Source organism: Phascolarctos cinereus, unplaced genomic scaffold, assembly GCF_003287225.1.
Source record: "Phascolarctos cinereus isolate Bilbo 61053 unplaced genomic scaffold, phaCin_HiC Scaffold_5;HRSCAF=322, whole genome shotgun sequence".
Taxonomy (NCBI): domain Eukaryota; kingdom Metazoa; phylum Chordata; class Mammalia; order Diprotodontia; family Phascolarctidae; genus Phascolarctos; species Phascolarctos cinereus.
In genome coordinates, this window is record NW_027555958.1 from 127865796 (window position 1) to 127883659 (window position 17864).

Sequence of the window (17864 nt, forward strand, 5' to 3'; positions counted from 1 at the left end):
TAGCCTCCCATTTTCAAAAGAAGAGAGGGCAGGGAGGGAGGGAGAAAAATTTGGAACTCAAAATCTTGCAAAAATGAATGCTAACCATTTTCTTGATATGTAATTGGGGAAAAATAAAATACTATTTAAAAAATAAAAAAGATAAAATTCCATTAAGACCAATGTACCACACCTTCTTCAGCCATTCCCAAATTGATGGACATCCCCTCAATTTCCAATTCATAGCCGCTACAAAAAGAGTTGCTATAAATATTTTCGGACAAATCGATTCTTTTCCCTTTTAAAAACCTCTTTAGAATACAGACCTAGAAGTGGTATTGATGGATCAAAGGGTTTGCACAGTTTTAAAGCCCTTTAGGCATTGTTTCAAATTGCTCTCCAGAATGGTTAGATCAGTTCACAGATCCACCAACAATGTCATGCATATATATTTTTAAATGTTGCTAGTAATTCATAAGATTTTTGAATTTATCTGTCTGTCTGTCTATCTATATCTGTCTGTCTGTCTATCTATCTATCTATCTATCTATCTATCTATCTATCTATCTATCTATCTATCTATCGATTTATTTACCTACCTACCTACCTACCTATTTATCTAGCTAGCTAGCTATCCATCTCACTACCATTATCAATAAATATATACATTTTTTAAAATTTCAAAGTTTGGCCTATTATCCATCTTAACTCTGGACTATCTTCTAGTTGATTGTTGCTTATAGGATACAAAATATTTTAAAGATTTTCCTGAATAAAATCTAATTAAGGTTGTATTCTTCTTAGAATTGCCCAAATTGTACCTAATGAATCTATATTAAAATAGGATTTGTGGACTGTTCTTATCATTACTCTGTCCCACTAACAACAGTATGGGTTAACTTTCATATCCAGATGGAGCACCAAAAATCTTTGATTTTAACATCTGTTTGTTATTTCAATGTTAATAATAAAGCAATTGTCTACCATTATAACTAATATTACCATCGACATAATACTAATGTGAGGTTCTGGCTTGTTTGAGTGGAAAGTTAAGTGGAAATGAGGCTTTTTTAGGAATTAAGTGAGTAGAGTTCTACATGCCAGATTTTATAATCTAAGTTATTTTTAATAAAAATAAAGTCAAAGGAACTTAAGTCATCTAAAGAAAAAAATTCAAAGGCTTACTGTGAAGAATAAAAAAGAACTGCTTTCTATTCCTAAGAAATATTCACTTCATGACAGATGATCTATTTCTTATTAATTCATAGCATTGAACATCCTTGAGCACCAGCTTCATCTTTATAAAACTTGCACAAGCAAGAGTTCTATTCTCTTTCTAGAAAATGAACACTTTAAGGAAGTATTACAATTCTACTTTCTTTTTTCTCTGAAACAAACACATTTCCAACACTGACTTATTTACTTAAAACTCCTAAGAAAAAATGATCAGCAGAAAATAAACAGCAGAGTATTTGGAAAATCAAGATTGTTTATTGAATTTTTTTCAGGTCTTCTCTGAAAGTTTGCTTTGTGGGAGTGTGGGCTGTATCTGTTATTGAAAGCCTCCAGTAGTTTTGGTTTTAATGACAAAAATACCACTAAAATCATTTTAATATCACATAATTGTTGTTCTTTGAAAATTATATCTATTTTGTTGCAAAATTTATTGCAGGAAAACTCAGAGACTCAGATTTTTCTTGCCTTGTCCTGGGAATGGAATATGTTAGCTCTTTAACAAAATCTATGAAGTTAATTACTACCTAGTATATATCACATAGACTTATTCTTTGAAGCACTGCTGAAATTACATCTGTAGCTGGAAAGAGTGTCAGTGCCCATTGTCCCATTGATTTTATAAGTTCGTTTCCAAGGTAACTGGACCATAAACTATCCTGCTGGGATATTTTGTTTGGATTTTTTTTTCTCAGACAAATGAAGAACAAGAATGACATTCTGGCATATAATTGTTTCTGATTTTCGTGCCCACTGAAATACTTTACAAATAGTGTGTAAACCTTTTTCCGATTATGTGAAGGCACCATTTGAAACGTATTATTTAAAATGCTTTGTCTCATCATACTATGTATTCCCTCTTTGATCCTTTTTTTCCCAAATATTGCTTTAATGGAATAGAAACTTTTTATATTAAGAGACTATGTGAGTAAATTCAGGGAAAAAAAAGAGAAGGATGATAGAGAATATTTGGGTTAAGAACAATGCAGTGAAAAACAGAAGAGATTTTGCCATTCCACTGGCCACTTGGACAAAAAGAGGAAACAGAGGAGTAGTTCAGGAAACCTCTCATAAGCTGCTCACTGGCTGTCCCTCTTGCTTGGAGTCTTCTCCCTTCTCATCTTTACCTTATAGGCTTCTCCGGCTTTCTTTAAGTCCAATCTAAACATCTGTCTTCTTCAAAAAGCCTTTCCCAATGCCTCTCAATGCCAATGCCTTCCCTCAGTTGAATATTTCCTATTTATTCTTAACATGGCTTTTTTTTTTGCTGTGCATTGTTATTTGCTTATTGTCTCCCCCAACAAACTGTGAGTTCCTTGAGGGCAGGGACTGTCTTTTGCTTCTTTTTGTATCTCCAGTACTCAGCACAGTGCCTGACACATAGCAAGTAATTAATAAATTCTTTTGACCAACTGACTAGCCTGGCATACAAGGATAGTATCTTGATAGGGGATTTCAATTATTCTGCTGAAATTCTCTCTCTGTTAAAAGCATCTAACAATTTCTTGACTTATTTTAATAAAAATTTCATACTCCGAAAGATGAACAAACTAGAAAGGGAAATCCTATTCTGAATTATATCTTCACTTATAAGGAGGAACTAACTGGTTACCAGGGAGTAAATTATGAGAACTTTAAGGGGTTTGGTGGGGAGAGCATATTCCCTCTTATAGTCAATGATAAAGAAGATGAAGAAATCCTGGCATGGTCCAACATGCCATTTAAATTTTGGTACAACATATTCCAAAGGATTCAGAAAAAAGATAGGTAGGATTGCATGACCTAAAATGTTATGGGGGAATCAGCACAAGACAGTTGGGAAATATTCAAGAAAGACATTCTAAAGACATAAAAAGAAAAAAAATCTGATGAGGAGCAAAGAGACTAGTTTGAAGAATCTAATGTGGGTGTGCAGGGACCTCACCTATCAAGCTAAAGTTATAAAAACATATATTGAGAATGCAAAGCAAAGGAAGACAACGGCAGATGAATAAAACATTATGGCATGGTTCTGTAACAAATGTATTAAGAGTACTAAACTTTAAAATGAACTGAATCTGGTGCAGAAGCTAGAGCAACAAAATGTTTTTTTTTTTAAGTAATATTTGGGAAAAGCAGAAGATCAAAGAAGGAATACATGGAAGGAGCAAAGACAACTGATGACAAGCAAACAGAGTTGCTAAATTCTTAACTTTGCTTTTGTTTTCTTGGCCAAGAGAATGATGATCGGACTAAAAAATAAACAAATAAACATGGCAAACAGAGCATTGATACTTAAGACAAGTAGAAAAATAGTTAAGAGACAATCTATCAGAGGTAGGTATGCTGGATCCAGCTCATACTGGCTCGTAAGAACTGAGTAATTTTTTCAGTTAAATTTTCAGGTTAAATTTTCATTGCAAATATTTATGTCTTAGAAATTGGTAAATGTTGCAAATCAGGGCTTAAAATATTGTTTTGTTCATTTCTAGACAAGAAAATGATGGACAAGAGGTTAATGATGCAATTAAACTTAAAAATATATTCTGCACTTTTGGAGAGACAGTTGCTAAACACTTACCTACATACCTTTGCCCTAATTGCCTCTGACAAATTCACTTGGTTCACATAAAGAATATCCTAGGGTATGAAAATACAATATAAGTGGCTTATAATGCTTGCTGCAGTTAGAGAGAGATTCTCTAGCCATGCGATTCCTAGCCCATAACCAGGAAGGTTCTTCCTAATCAGTGTTCTCCTATGTGGTTAAAGCTATCACTATTCTTGAGCTATCCCAAACCATAAATATAGGGACACAATGAAATAGCCACATATATGGGTCAACCGTACTTTTACAGAGACAAAGGACAAAGATTAGTATGAAGGAAATAGCTTCGCTTACAACATGAAACCACATTGTTTTCCCCAACAGAATGTAAACTACACAAGGACAGGGACTTTTTTTTTTTTTGGTCTTACATTTAGCACAGTGCTTGGCACACAGTTGTCACTTAATAAATGTTTGTTGAATGGTTGGTTGGAAGGCTCTTTATTCTTGGACATAATAGCAAAAAGCGCTGCAAAGTAATTTGTTCAGAATCATTTGTGTTATTAACAGAAGTTCTTGTTGATATTTCATACTATTGGTTTTAGTTTAATATATTGTGAAGACTCCCCCAGTCAAGGTGGAGGAACCCATTTCTGGGTTCACCAAAAGAAGACCAAAAATAGAGCTTTCTCCCCACCAAAATCTTGTTTATTTGATTTGACTCCTGATTTTCCAAAGTTTCAATTTAATAATTTAGGCCAAATACACTTGACTTTGGAAAATGAGTTTGAAACATGAGGCAGAAAGATTTAATAGAAAACAGCCCTGGACTTCGAATCAGTCTTAATCACCCCATATATCCAAATAGTTGTTATTCTTATTGTTTTTTTTCCTCCATGATACTTCTTCAATCTGTCCTCCTCATTACCTCTTCTCTGTACTATTGCAATAGCATTCTAAACCCCACCAAAAGTTTCAGCCATTACCATGATACAATTTTTGCTTGGATTTAAAATAAGCAAGGCAAGCAGAATATACATAGTGACCATTCTCTTGGCAAGGGATTCTTGTATCATGAATCCACCCTACTTCCCCTCCCCCTTCTTTTGGTAGTCTAGTGAAGTTCATAGAAGCCTTCTCAATATTTTAAATGCGTAAAATAAAATACATAGAAAACCAATGATAATAAAATCTAGGTATCAAAATCTTAAAAAAAAAGTTCACAGATCCCAAATTAAGAGCCCTTGCTTGGAGCATATAATTTATAGGTATAGGGATAGAGATTGGGACAAGACCTGTGATTTCATTGGTCCAGGAAACTCTGGGTGTGTGACTCCCTCTATCAATGAAGTTTGGCATATGATAGAGAGCTGCCCATGGCACTGAGAAGTTAAGAGACTTGCCCAAGACTACACAATCATTATGTGTAAATGAGGAGCATTGAAGGCAGTCTTCAAGGCTTTGCACCTAACCATTATACCATGCTGCCTCTTTTCTTTACAATTTATAACAAAATCTAATGTGGTCCCAAGGGACACACCAAATATGCTTTGGGATTCATGCAATCACAAAAGTTTGAAAAGCTATATGAAAATTTGTCTAGGAAAAGAAAAGTAAGGTAATACAGAGTTAGCCTGAAAGAATCATCTCCACACCCCTAATCATATTTCTGGGATTACCCTCTACTAAATTTAGGAGAGGCAACATTGTACAGTGAATAGAGAACCAGCCTTGCAGGGAGGAAGACTTGGGCTAAAACTGTACCCTCCTACCCTCAACAATAGCACACAGCCCACTACTTGGGTGAGCCTGGGCAAATTACTTATCCCCTTAATGCCTCAGATAGTTCTCCAAGACTATAAATCCCAGAGCATATGATGATCTGGTTGGCATTTGGAATAGGAATTGGGAAAACCCTAGGGTCTCTTCCTATCTAGTCTTTGATTTTGCTCCCAATGTAACTTTTGGCTTATGTGGATATGGATCTAGACTTGGAAGAAATCTTAGAGGCCAGCTAGTCCAAACCACTCATTTAACACCTGATAAGGTCATATAGGCAGGACTTGAACCCAGGTTCTTTGATGCCGGTGCTTTTTCTACTGTACAATGCTGAGAGTCACTCTTCTTACTATTACCATCTCGAATACCTAAAACTGATGGTTGGATTCATATTTTTTTTAATATAACAATAACAAACACTGAGTATGATGACAAAGATAGCATGTTGAATCACTTTCTCCCAAGTGTGTTAGTAACTCATTGAAAGTAACTTGTGTCAGATATATTATTTCAGACCATTGGGGTCATTTTGTTGTTCAGTCATTTCAGTCATGCCCAACTCTTTGTAACCCCATCTGGGGTTTTCTTGACAGAAATACTGGAGTGGTTTGCCATTTCCTTCTCTAGCTTATTTCACATATGAAAAAACTGAGGCAAACAGAATTAAGGGACTCTCCCAAGGTCACACAACTAGTAAGTGTCTGAAGCCAGATTTGAATTCTAGAAGATGAGTCTTCCTGACTCCAGGCCTGGCACTTTACCCACTATACCACCAGTTACACTCAGTTATACTATTAGCAGCACATTATTTTAGCCCTGCAATTCAATACAATTTCTCAATAACTATAGACTGGAATAACTGACAAGCTTTCTTGTTCCTCCATACCTCTACCCTGATGGATTTCCTACCTTCCAAAAGAAAGCCCCCAGAAACATCTGAGGATTATATTTACAGTGAGTTTTGGGAGTGAAAGTGTTCCTAATGCAGCACTCCATGGGAATGAATGCATAATAAATTCTTATTGACAAAATGAAATTGGAAATGAAACAGAAACTTGAAGTTACATCAAATATGCAGCTCTGATATTGTCAGACAGATTTCAATAACATAACTAAAGGACAGAATGCATAGAGGATGCAACTCTTAGCTAAGGAAGGTCATGCCAAATATTAAAATAAACAATATAAAAATTAAGATACTCTAATTCATTTACTTCTTCATTTCAGTGCCTACTAATTTTATAATTTCTGTTTTTATAATTAACTCAAAGAATAACTTGCAAGATTTGCTCGCATTTAAGATACATTTAGGAACATAATTAAAATACCATATTAGCAAACAGATGTGAATTACTTTTTGTTATAAGTTTTATGCTTATAAATCATTACATAGAATTATCTAGAAACTAGTGACCATCATCTGACTTGTAAAACATCACTGTTCTCTAATACTGCTTACTCTTAGGCAGTTCTCAGTGCTGACAGACTCAAGAGTGTCCCATTTCACAGCATTCTTATCATATGAAGAAATATTTGGATGTAGGTGTTAAAGAGAATGATAGAAAACACATGCAATCTTATTATAACAAAGTATGTAAGCACGTCCACCTTATGCTAAAAGTAGCCTTGCAATCCAGGTCCTGAAACATGTTTGAAAACAGGGGCATACAAATATTGAAAGAAGGTTGACAGTCTTCGTAGTTAGACTCTCTTTAGACAAAGGAATGAAGCATTTCAACAGAAAGAAAGGTTAGGATAGTGATGGCATACCCACTGACTGAAATGCAGGGCTGTCTATAAACTTCCCTCTGAGCAGATGACACAGTCGTTCCGTCCGCCATACATTAGCACCCTCTGGCCCAAGCTGGCAGCTGTTCTAACTTGAACACTTAACAGTCATTGCTGAAGAGAGACTAACTTCATCTAGCCTCAACTACTAAGGAAATGACTTTATTGAATTTACAAACAAGGACCCACATTATTCCATTTCCTTGGCAAGACACTAAATCACCCAAGCTAAGCATGCCATCATGACTGTAATTTAGGTGATGTGACATGACAGTTAAGATGTACTGCAGTAATTTGCAAATGCTTGCAGTATTATTGTAGTATCAAAAATTTATATGGTTCAGTTATTAAGGCAAATTGTTTCATTCATACAGAGCTGCCTGACAGTAAGCTACAAACGGTCTCCACATTATGTTTAAAAATGTCTTCCATATTCAAACAATTTGCACACCCTGTTACCAGTGTTTTGTTCACTGAATGGAAATTGGAGCACAGACAAGCCTTGGTTTTTGATGTGAAAATTATCTGTGTCAGAATATGAACTGGCTCATTGTGGGTGGTAACTAGAAACAGGTCACCCAGGACAAAGGAAGTTATCTTTGGGAACCTAAAACCATGAACAGTATATACAGATTCTTTGGATGTGATCCTGCCAAATGTCTCACATGCTCACTTTCCTTCTGTTGGATTGGTTTTCAGCCAATAGAAAGAAGCAGATATGCTTAAAGAAGCAATATGAGAAAATATTGCCAAGCATGTTTCTATTATAAGCTACATTTAAATACATTTTGCCACCATCAGAAAACTAAACTATCTGGAACCTATCAACTTCTGACCTAAAAATGGTACCTCCAAGTTATGGTGATTATTTTCAGCTAAGTTTTATTCAGTTGTTTGCCCTGGTTGAAAACAAGGGTGTGTGTGTGTGTGTGTGTGTGTGTGTGTGTGTGTGTGTGTGTGTGAGAGAGAGAGAGAGAGAGAGAGAGAGAGAGAGAGAGAGAGAGAGAGAGAGAGTAAAAACAAAAGGCTGAAGTGATTTCCAGATGTCAAATGCACTTCAGATAATATTTTAATTAGGTTTCATGATAGTGACTAAATGTTTACTAAATATACCTGAGTGTATACACACACACACACACACACACACACACACACACACCTATATTTTAGTAAGATATTCAGAGATTGGTTTAAAAAAGTGTTGTGACATTATTCAATATATTGAAATAGCTATTTCCCATTCTATGAGCAGCATGTGAATGCCTTCTCAGAATTTGTTTATTATTTGAGACTTAGTACCAGACAAACATATGGCATTCAAAATAGAGACACCTTTAAGTGAAATTTGATTTTGGTTGTATCAAATAAGATTTCTCCTCCAACAACAGTATATTAACTTAGTTGGAAAGTAAGTACAAATCATAATAAAGTCATAATGGAGTTTTCTCTAACTAATATGGTTCTGGGGTGAGCAGGTTCTAGAATCTGGATTTATAATTTGCGGACAAGACATGAATGAATGAATAAAATAATTCAAAAGCATTTAGGTCTTACCCTGTACTAAGCCCTGAGACACAAATACAAAAGTGAAGACAGACCTTGTCCTCAAGAAGCTTACATTTTAATAGAGGGACACCACTTATATAGGTGGGTAGTGGCCAAGGTGGAGAACTTTGATTTGGAAAGGTATAGGACTAGTAAATGGAACCATAATGGAGTAGACTGATACACTCTTTTTAGTAGTAATGGATGTATTGTTTTGATTATGATTCCAGAAATGGAAGAGAAGGCAGAGCAGACGCAAGGCTGGAGTTAGCCCAGACATAGTGGGACATATAAGGCACTTATCATTTAGGACACAGACCCAAGGGCAAGAATTCTAGATCTGAAGGGGTTATCTTCCAGGCATGGTCTTTGCTAACTTTCATGAAGCAAGCAACTGTTTGCAATCTTTGAAATGAATAGACCAAATTGTTTTTCCAAGGGATTCTTGGAAAAAGAAATAAACACAAATATCTAAACACTAAAGCCCCTATGTGTGGAGTTAATACACTCCAGAAATAGCTTGAGTCTCTGAGCCAGTTATATTTATTTATCTGTATGTTTTTATATGTGTGTGAATGGGCTTAAATCCAACACAATATATGTGTATTTATTTATTCCTCCCCAAAGCCTTAGCAAAGGATTTTTTACCTAAGTCAAACGTTAAAACAGACAGAGAAGGTAGTTCACCAGAAAAGACTTCTGATTAAGATTTGTAGAAAGTAGAACAAGTATATTTCTTTTCATTTTCTCAGGAAAACTGAAATCATGAAATAAATAACTAATGAGTAACCCACATCACTGTCTGCCAGGGCTCCAAAGTCAGTTAAAAGAAGTCAATTTCTTTCTGTAGGGAGAAAGGGGAGAGCAACATTTTGATGGCAGCAATGGGAAGGAGACATATTCCAACAGAGAATAGGCATGAAGGGGTGGCCCCTCATTATTTCCTAGTCAACACACAGGCTGGTAGTCTGGACATGCAAGAAGCTACATATTCTTATCCAAGGCCCAAAGTCACTCAGGGCTCAAACTTAGAGTTTTTGACAAAGAGCTAATGTGGCACAGAAAGGAGACTTCTCTATCATCTGTGTGGCAAGACACTAGGGGTAGTCTGGAACTTTGAAATCACAGTATTTTCTGAGTTGCTTAATAAGTAATGAAGGCAGGGACCAAGGAAACTTAACTCTAACTCTGTCACAATCAAGCAAGTGGCTGGAAGGCCCAAGGTATAGGTAATACCTCATCTACAAGTCAGTTCAACCCCAGTGTACAGAAATCCTGAGGAGCTGGGGCCATACTGGTCAAATGGATTTCACAGGTTCACAATTCCCAGAAGCTATCATCAGTTACTCTAGGGAGTCATTCATTTACTCAATTCATTCATTCAAATATATTTTCTGATGGTCAATTTCATGTAGGCTATTATGGTAGGCACTCTAAAGTCAACTTATCTTATTTATACCTCTTTCTTAGTTCTCTACATAAATACCTCGATTTCTAAATCAATCTTGCTCAACAAATCATAATTTTACCCTTTGACAAATTTGTAAGTACTCTTCCCCCTTGGTCAAGGTTGTAAACAACTCATCCATACCTTTTAACCTATGGAATTTTTGACCATGCCTTTCCACAAATCCTCAATGATATATTAGTAGCCTTCTTCTCAGTCTTTAAATATTTCATGGATACCAGCATAGTATCTTGGGTATATCTCTGCTATCACCCATTCTTCCTCCATAACTGGCTCATTTCCTTTCCCATACATTTAGGTCATAAAGGCTATCTTAAATTACAGTCAAATAAATAACAGTTTACATATTTCTTCAAGAAAACTTTTATATATGTTGTACATGTTCATTTGATATTTAATTTATGTAGTATTTGATGTTATAAATCATATATTTCTTCATATAAGAAAATTTATATATCTCATTATGTGATGCATTTATATATATTTTTAAATAAGAAGTATAAGAAAAAAAAAGTCCCTTAATCAAATACACCAAAACAAAAAAGAACTTACTTTGTTGCCTAAATATGGTCCAGGTGCAGTCCAGTAATAGATTCGTGGTAGTTCTCTTTTTGCATCCACGGTATTGATGCTGAGTTGCTGGGATTGACCAGAGTTGTCCTGATGAGGTAAAACCCTCAGTAGACCAGCTACATCAGTAAGATACCAGCCATCCATATCATTTATCTTAAAAGGAAGGCACAAATAACGTTAAATTAGATGGTATAGCAAATAGAGCTCTAGGCTTGGTGGAAGAAAGATGTACGTTCAAATCCTGCCTCAGATACTTACTAGTTGTGTGATCCTAGGCAAGTCATTTAACCTAGCTCAGCTTCATTTCCCTCTTTGATAAAATGAGAGGGATGGAACTAATGACCTCTAAGGTCCCTTCTGGCTCTAAAAGCTATGATCCTTGGAGGTTTGATCTGGAGATTGATATCCACCAAGTCTTTACTTTGCAATTGCCTTTGGAATAAAGTTTTGGGAAGCCATAAAGATATATTTAAGAAAATAAAAAAAAAAAGTTAACAAAAACATAAAGCTTATTTATTTGAAAATCAACTTTATAATCTTAGAGAAAAGTTCCAGCTAGAAGCCATATCTATCTGTAGGGAGCTGAATACTTGAGTATTCTTTGGTCTTGAAGTTTTAGGATATTCTTTTCTAATTTTCTTCCTAAAGATTGGGATATCAGGGCTCCCAGCCAGTGTTCTCTTCTTGGGTCCCCATCCTTGTAATCCAAATCAGACAGTTTAGGCCTGGGATACTAGACTGGATTGGAAAGGGATAGGAGGCAAGGAAGGTAGGTCCACTGTAACTCCAATAGAAATACACATCTATAGAGGATGTAGCATTGCCTCCTTCAACTTAATTCAAGGACACAAATATTATTTTAACAGAATCAGGCTGTCTGTCTGTCTTTTAAATTAAGGCCATGACAGCAGATATGACAGCTTTCTAAGCATACAGCTGATAGGAAATACCTATGGGAAAAACCGACTATCCTGGGAGATATCCTGAGTAGTGCTTACAACCTTACCCTTATTCTTGTCTCAACTCTAACTTGTCTTTTCTGAATTTACTTGGGATTCATTCTCTGCAGCTATACCTTCTGTCATCCTCCTCCCACTATCCCAATAACTGGTCTTTACTCTACTGGCTTCATTTGTACCTTAGTTTACAACTGAACCCTACCTAATTCATCCTTGTCCAAATTTCCACTTAGATCTTTTAGGACTGGAACAGAGATGAACTGACCCGAGAGCTCTGCCATAAAAATCCAACCATTCCTGGCCTCTAATCCAGATACATTTCTAACATATACACGCCAATATTTTATAGCCTCACTCACTGCCCATCTGACAGCAAGGCCTACAAACCTACCTCTTCTTGGGCAAATGGTAAGGCAGAACCATGTGAGCAGCTTAGTACACTAAATTCTAATTCCATTTATTAAAGCACAGTGATTCACCCAAGGCTACAATGTAAACAATCTTATCAAAGTTAAATAATTGGATTCTAAATCTAACATTTTCCCTTTATCCAACACTATTTTTATTGCTTTTAGGGGAAAATATTTTAATTGAGGTTGTAGGAGTAAAAAAAAAAAGATGCAGAGGAATAGAGGGGGAGATAAAGTGAAAGTGATTGAAAACCTAGGATTTCTTTTCCTTTCATCTTTCAAGTTTAAAGTTTTCAGGCCCTTTGGTTCCAGGAAAGGAAGATCAGGAAGCTTTTGGGATAACAGGTCATCATGGTTACATCTTCTGATATTGGATCAGCAGCACAGCAGAAGTACAGGAGAAGGACAACTGAGAAGTAGCTAGGCAGCACAGAGGAGTGAGTGTTGATTAGGGTGTTCTGGAAGGGATAGTGTCAAACTGTAAATGGGATGATTCATTTTGGAGTGGCGAGCTGTGGCCTCTCTGAAGCCCATTAAAGCCAGCATTTATGAACTCAGTGAAATAAAGTAGAGTCAGTCATGTGCTATTTTATAATGAAATGTGAAGGCTATAAACCCACAGAAAGAGTGATTATGATGGACATCCCAGAGTTCCATGTTGATAGGGAGGTTAAAGCATCAGAAAATGAAAGAGAATCAGTAATCAAAGGCAGCTTCTTCTCAGGAAAAAGAAAAAGATAATTATCTAAGAAACAAGGTAATTTGTTTAAATGTGAACTTGCAAGTAGAAAACTTCCCACTGGCATAAATAGGTTTAAAATGTAGAGAGTGTCAAGGCATCTAAGAATCACAAACTTTTCTTAGAAAGCCAGGGGAAAGAAATAAGTAACCAACTGACAATAGAGGCAGACCTGGCTGTCATTATTAACACCAAATTATCCTATTACTATTGATATGATAATAATGACATGAAATGGCTTTGGTGTAGCTAACTTCAGAATCATGAAGGCTGGTGTGCAAATTCTGCCTCTGAGATGTACTGGTTGTATGTATGACCTTGGTCAAATCACTTAAGCTCTCAGCACCCCAGGAAACTGCCTAAGGCTGTAAATTGCCAGTTTGCATCAGTGGAATTTCTTTACTAAGAGGTCACTATATCAATAAAATAATAGGTTGAATAAAAAAAAACCTATATATTTCCAAACCCAGCACAGAATTGAGGCTGAATACTGCCTCGAACGATTATCTGTGACTGTGGACACGTCATATAGTCAGACTTTAGAACAAGAAGGGAACTTAAAGATCATGTAAGCTGCTCCCCTCATTTTACAGGCCAAAAAAACTGGGGCTTATAGAAATTAAGTTAGATATACTAAGATAACATAAATATAAAGGGGTAATGTTCAGATTTGTTACCACTTCTAAGTTGACACTTAACAACAACAATAACAAAAACAATAATAACTAGCAATGATATAGAACTTTATATTTTGCAAAGTACTTTAAAAATATCATCTCATTTGATCCTCACAATAACCTTAGAGGGCAAATGCTACTTTTACTCCCATTTTAAAAATGAGGAAACTGAGGCAGAGAAAGGTTTAGTGACTGATCCAGGGTCACAGAGTTACTAAGTATCTGAAGTGAGATTTGAACTCTGGTCTTTCTGACTCCAAGTCCAGTGCTCTAGCCACTGAAACAGGTAACTGCCTCTTTGATTCTGAATTGCGAATTATATATATATATATATATATATATATATATATATATATATGTGTGTGTGTGTGTGTGTGTGTGTGTGTGGTGTGTGTGTGTGTGTGTGTGTATGTGTGTGTGTATGTGTGTGTGTATGTATGGAAAATATTTTTAAAAATTTGTCAACTAGCAATCATTAATTCTAGGGAATTAAAATCTAGGGAATACAAATAAACTTGAAATAATCCCTGACTTAAAGGATCTTAGATTTTACTACTAATACTGCCCTATTTCACAAGATTGTTTTTAGGACCAAATGAAATAAAGGAAGTAAAGAAAATTTTTGAAAATCTCACAGTGCTATGAGATATTTATAAAGTGCTTAGCACAGAGCTTGGCATGCACTAGGTGCTATAGAAATTACAGTTATTATTGTAATTATCATTATTAATAATGCTGTTGTTACATTTCTGATGTATGGATTCTATCTCATTACATCATAGAACACTGTGATCTTGAAAGAATTAAAATTTCAAGTTATCTTAAAGGCAATATAAAGATGAAGAGTGGGTATAAGTAAGCCGTAAGCATAATGTGTAAGCATTACATATACTTATGGTAAATATAATATAGTTATGCTTATAATAAATAGAATTATTATAAAATAATAGTCCATTATTAGTAACTGTTTCTAATAAGGGACTGTATTGAGAAATAGGGTAAAGACATTATCAAGAATGCAGATGACCAGAAAAGGAGGTGAGGCATACAGCAAGAATGATAGATAAGAGACAGTTTGAATGTTACATTAGTGTCTCCAAAATATTAAAAGAACTAGGGGAAGGCCTATGGTGTAATAGGTCAATCCTCTATAAAGGATTTTTGGAAAGACAATGATAAGAAATAGGATGAGAGAACCTGGTAAATATTCGACTTTTTTTAAGCACAGAGAGTGTCCATATTGGTGGTGGCGGTATTACCTCCATCATAGAATACAGTAGGAATGGTATCACATGGAATTATTATTCTGATCATGACTATTATGATGATCACTACCAATTAGCATCCATGTATCATTCTGAGGATTGCAAAGTATTTTACACACATTATCTCACTTTATCCTCATAACAACTCTGTGAAATGAGTGTTATCATCACCCCAAGTTTACAAATGAGGAAACTGAGGGTCAGAGTGGTTAAGTGACTTCTCCAGAGTCACAAAGCTATTAAGTGAGGTACTCAGGTCTTGAGTCCAGCTCTCTACTTATTCACTATCCTGTGTTGCTTCTATTATATCTTACTTTGATGGATACATAAAATCATGTTCCCATCAAAGAACAGAACTATAAATTATTCCTAAGGTAAAGGTTAGAAAATAAGGTACAAAGACCTAGCTGTTATTCAGAGCTGACATCTAAATTGTTCCCTTTGCATTGTTTATTATATGCCAGAAACTTAAGAAATATTATCACTTCTCTTCTATAATTGTAGGGAAGTCAGCTACTTTGTTACTGGAAGGGAAATAGCACAGAAGTCATCAACTCTGCCCAGTTCCCTTTAGTTTTGCTACTGAGGTGATCCGATTTGACTACGCTTGGTATCATGGGAGTAAACAAAGGATTGAAAGAGATTTTCTCAAAGTCAACCAGTCAACTGGCTTCAGAGAGTAGCTGCTTAGGCATAGTCAAAGAAGCTCAAAAGACAAATAGAGCCTACATTTGGAGGCTTCCTGCTCTCTGGCCAGTAAGCTATTGTTTTAAAGTCTGAATCACAGAAGAACTGAAGAAGTTCAATTTGCAGAAAACTCCTCCTATATGGGAAAGCCACATAGTCGTAGGAATTCAGTGAAACACCAGTAGGTGGCAGCAAAGAGAAGCAGAGGACCCACGGGTGGCAGCCTAGCTGTGGAGGACCAGGCATGACAGAGATGCAGAGAAGCAACAGTTCTGCAGCCTACCGCCAAAAGATATTACCTGACCAGCCAGAAAGCTCAACAGGTCTATAGGAGAAGTAGCCAGCAGCAATGAGAGTGGCAAGTTCTCTTTGGTACAGTGTTCTAAGAATATGAGTGTCCCTAGTAGCACTGTGGAAATTTTGGGGAAAGTGAACTCCTGTGCCTACAGAGTAAACTTTCCATGTCATTTTATTATTTGTTGCATTAAATAGTTTTTGCTTTGAACTAGTATTCAAATCACCTAGCTGGTACTTGTGAGCTATGTTTTTAGGTTCAAATTGACACAAAATTTGCCTTGGACATGATAGGTTTTCAGAGGCCCATGTCAGAAGAGACCCCTGGGGCTACACCATAATTTATAGTACTGTATCACTTTAAAAGACACATGTATGTTAGCATAAGAGAGTCTCATTATTTTTTTTTTAATAATGGCTAAATAGCATAGACAACAATGTCTGGCTTCTAAATTTAGTGTAATATACCCTAAGCTAAATACCAAATACACATTCAAATTTTAACTGAGAAGGAATTGTTAGCAAACATTATGTAAAGAAAGTTTTTCTTATCAAGAACACTGAAATTAGCAGTGAATTACAGAACAGAATGTTCTATATAGCTAGCTAATGCTCTCTCAATTGAACCATGTTGCCTTTGGGTCGAACAGACTTCAATTCTGCTAATGCTTCAGCTGACATCAATCACATCACTCCCTGAGGGCTTCATGCCAGCTTGTTCCAAGAGATTCCATTCTCTCCAGAACCAAGTGCTAGGATATTTGTCACATTGTTTGTGAAATAGACTCAAAAGGTTCCAATCAAAGATTCACAAATAGCATCAACTACCATTTGAAAGAAAATCCAATTTCTTCTTCTTCCAGAAGAAGATACATGTAGAGAAAATTGCTTGAAGATTTTTACAAAAGAACAATAACCTAATGGAGAAGCTGCTACTTACGTTGCTATAGGTCCAGCGGGAGCTTTGACATCTATCTGACACTCCTGAGCAGAAACATTCCTCACAGCCCTTGTGATTATTCTCTTGTAAATTGAAGAAGCCCACTTTGCAGCGACTGCAGTCTCTGCCTTCGACATTTTCCTGTAAACACAGGTGTGTGTTACCAAGTCTTTTATAGGTCTATTCACAAGGAGAAATATATTTACTGTTCCTTTTTTTCCCAACTAACTCTACTATATCTGCAGCATATTCTCATTTTGATCTTTCCAACAACGTATATGGGAAAGTGCTTTGAGCTACCTACTTTAAAGTATTGTACGGAAAAATAATTGGAACCTTGTTACATTCTGGATTTGCATCTACTGTAGGAAATCCCAATTTGGGTCTCTCACATCATCAAAATATGGACTAAAACATTTAGCAAACTCTTTAGACAATTAATAACACATGGCCTGACAGACATACAATTAATCATCGAACAACCTTCATTAAGTTCTAATTGGTATTGGGCTTGGAAACACTGAATAAAGAACACTACATAAACCCAGATGTAGCTTCTCAGTGTTCTCTTTCTCTCTCTGTCTCTGTCTCTCTCTGTCTCTGTCTCTCTGTCTCTGTCTGTCTGTCTGTCTGTCTCTCTCTCTCTCTCTCTCTCTCTCTCTCTCTCTCTTCTCTCTGTCTCTCTCTCTCTTTCTCTGTCTTTATTTCTCTCTCTGTCTCTGTCTCTCTCTCTCTCTTTCTCTCTCTCTCTTTCTCTCTCTTTATTTCTCTCTCTGTCTCTCTGTCTCTCTCTCTCTTTCTCTCTCTTTATTTCTCTCTCTGTCTCTGTCTCTGTCTCTGTCTCTCTCTCTCTCTCTCTCTCTCTCTCTCTCTCTCTCTCTCTCTCTCTCACACACACACACACACACACACACACAGAAGAAATAAAGATGTCCTCCAAATTATTAAATGAATGCATGAAACCAAGTATTTCAATTCAGAAAGACCAAAGGTAAAAACCT

General features: G+C 36.0%; 1 protein-coding gene across 1 annotated transcript in view; it reads right to left on the reverse strand.

The window, feature by feature from the left end:
- LAMA2 (laminin subunit alpha 2) overlaps nt 1-17864 on the reverse strand; it is a 790327-nt gene that overhangs the window by 405102 nt on the left and 367361 nt on the right. The window contains exons 11-12 of the mRNA XM_078155150.1: nt 16864-17004; nt 10872-11045 (exon numbers count right to left, since the gene is read on the reverse strand). Of these exons, the coding sequence (XP_078011276.1) occupies nt 10872-11045; nt 16864-17004 (315 nt within the window). The remainder of the gene's footprint in view (nt 1-10871; nt 11046-16863; nt 17005-17864) is intronic.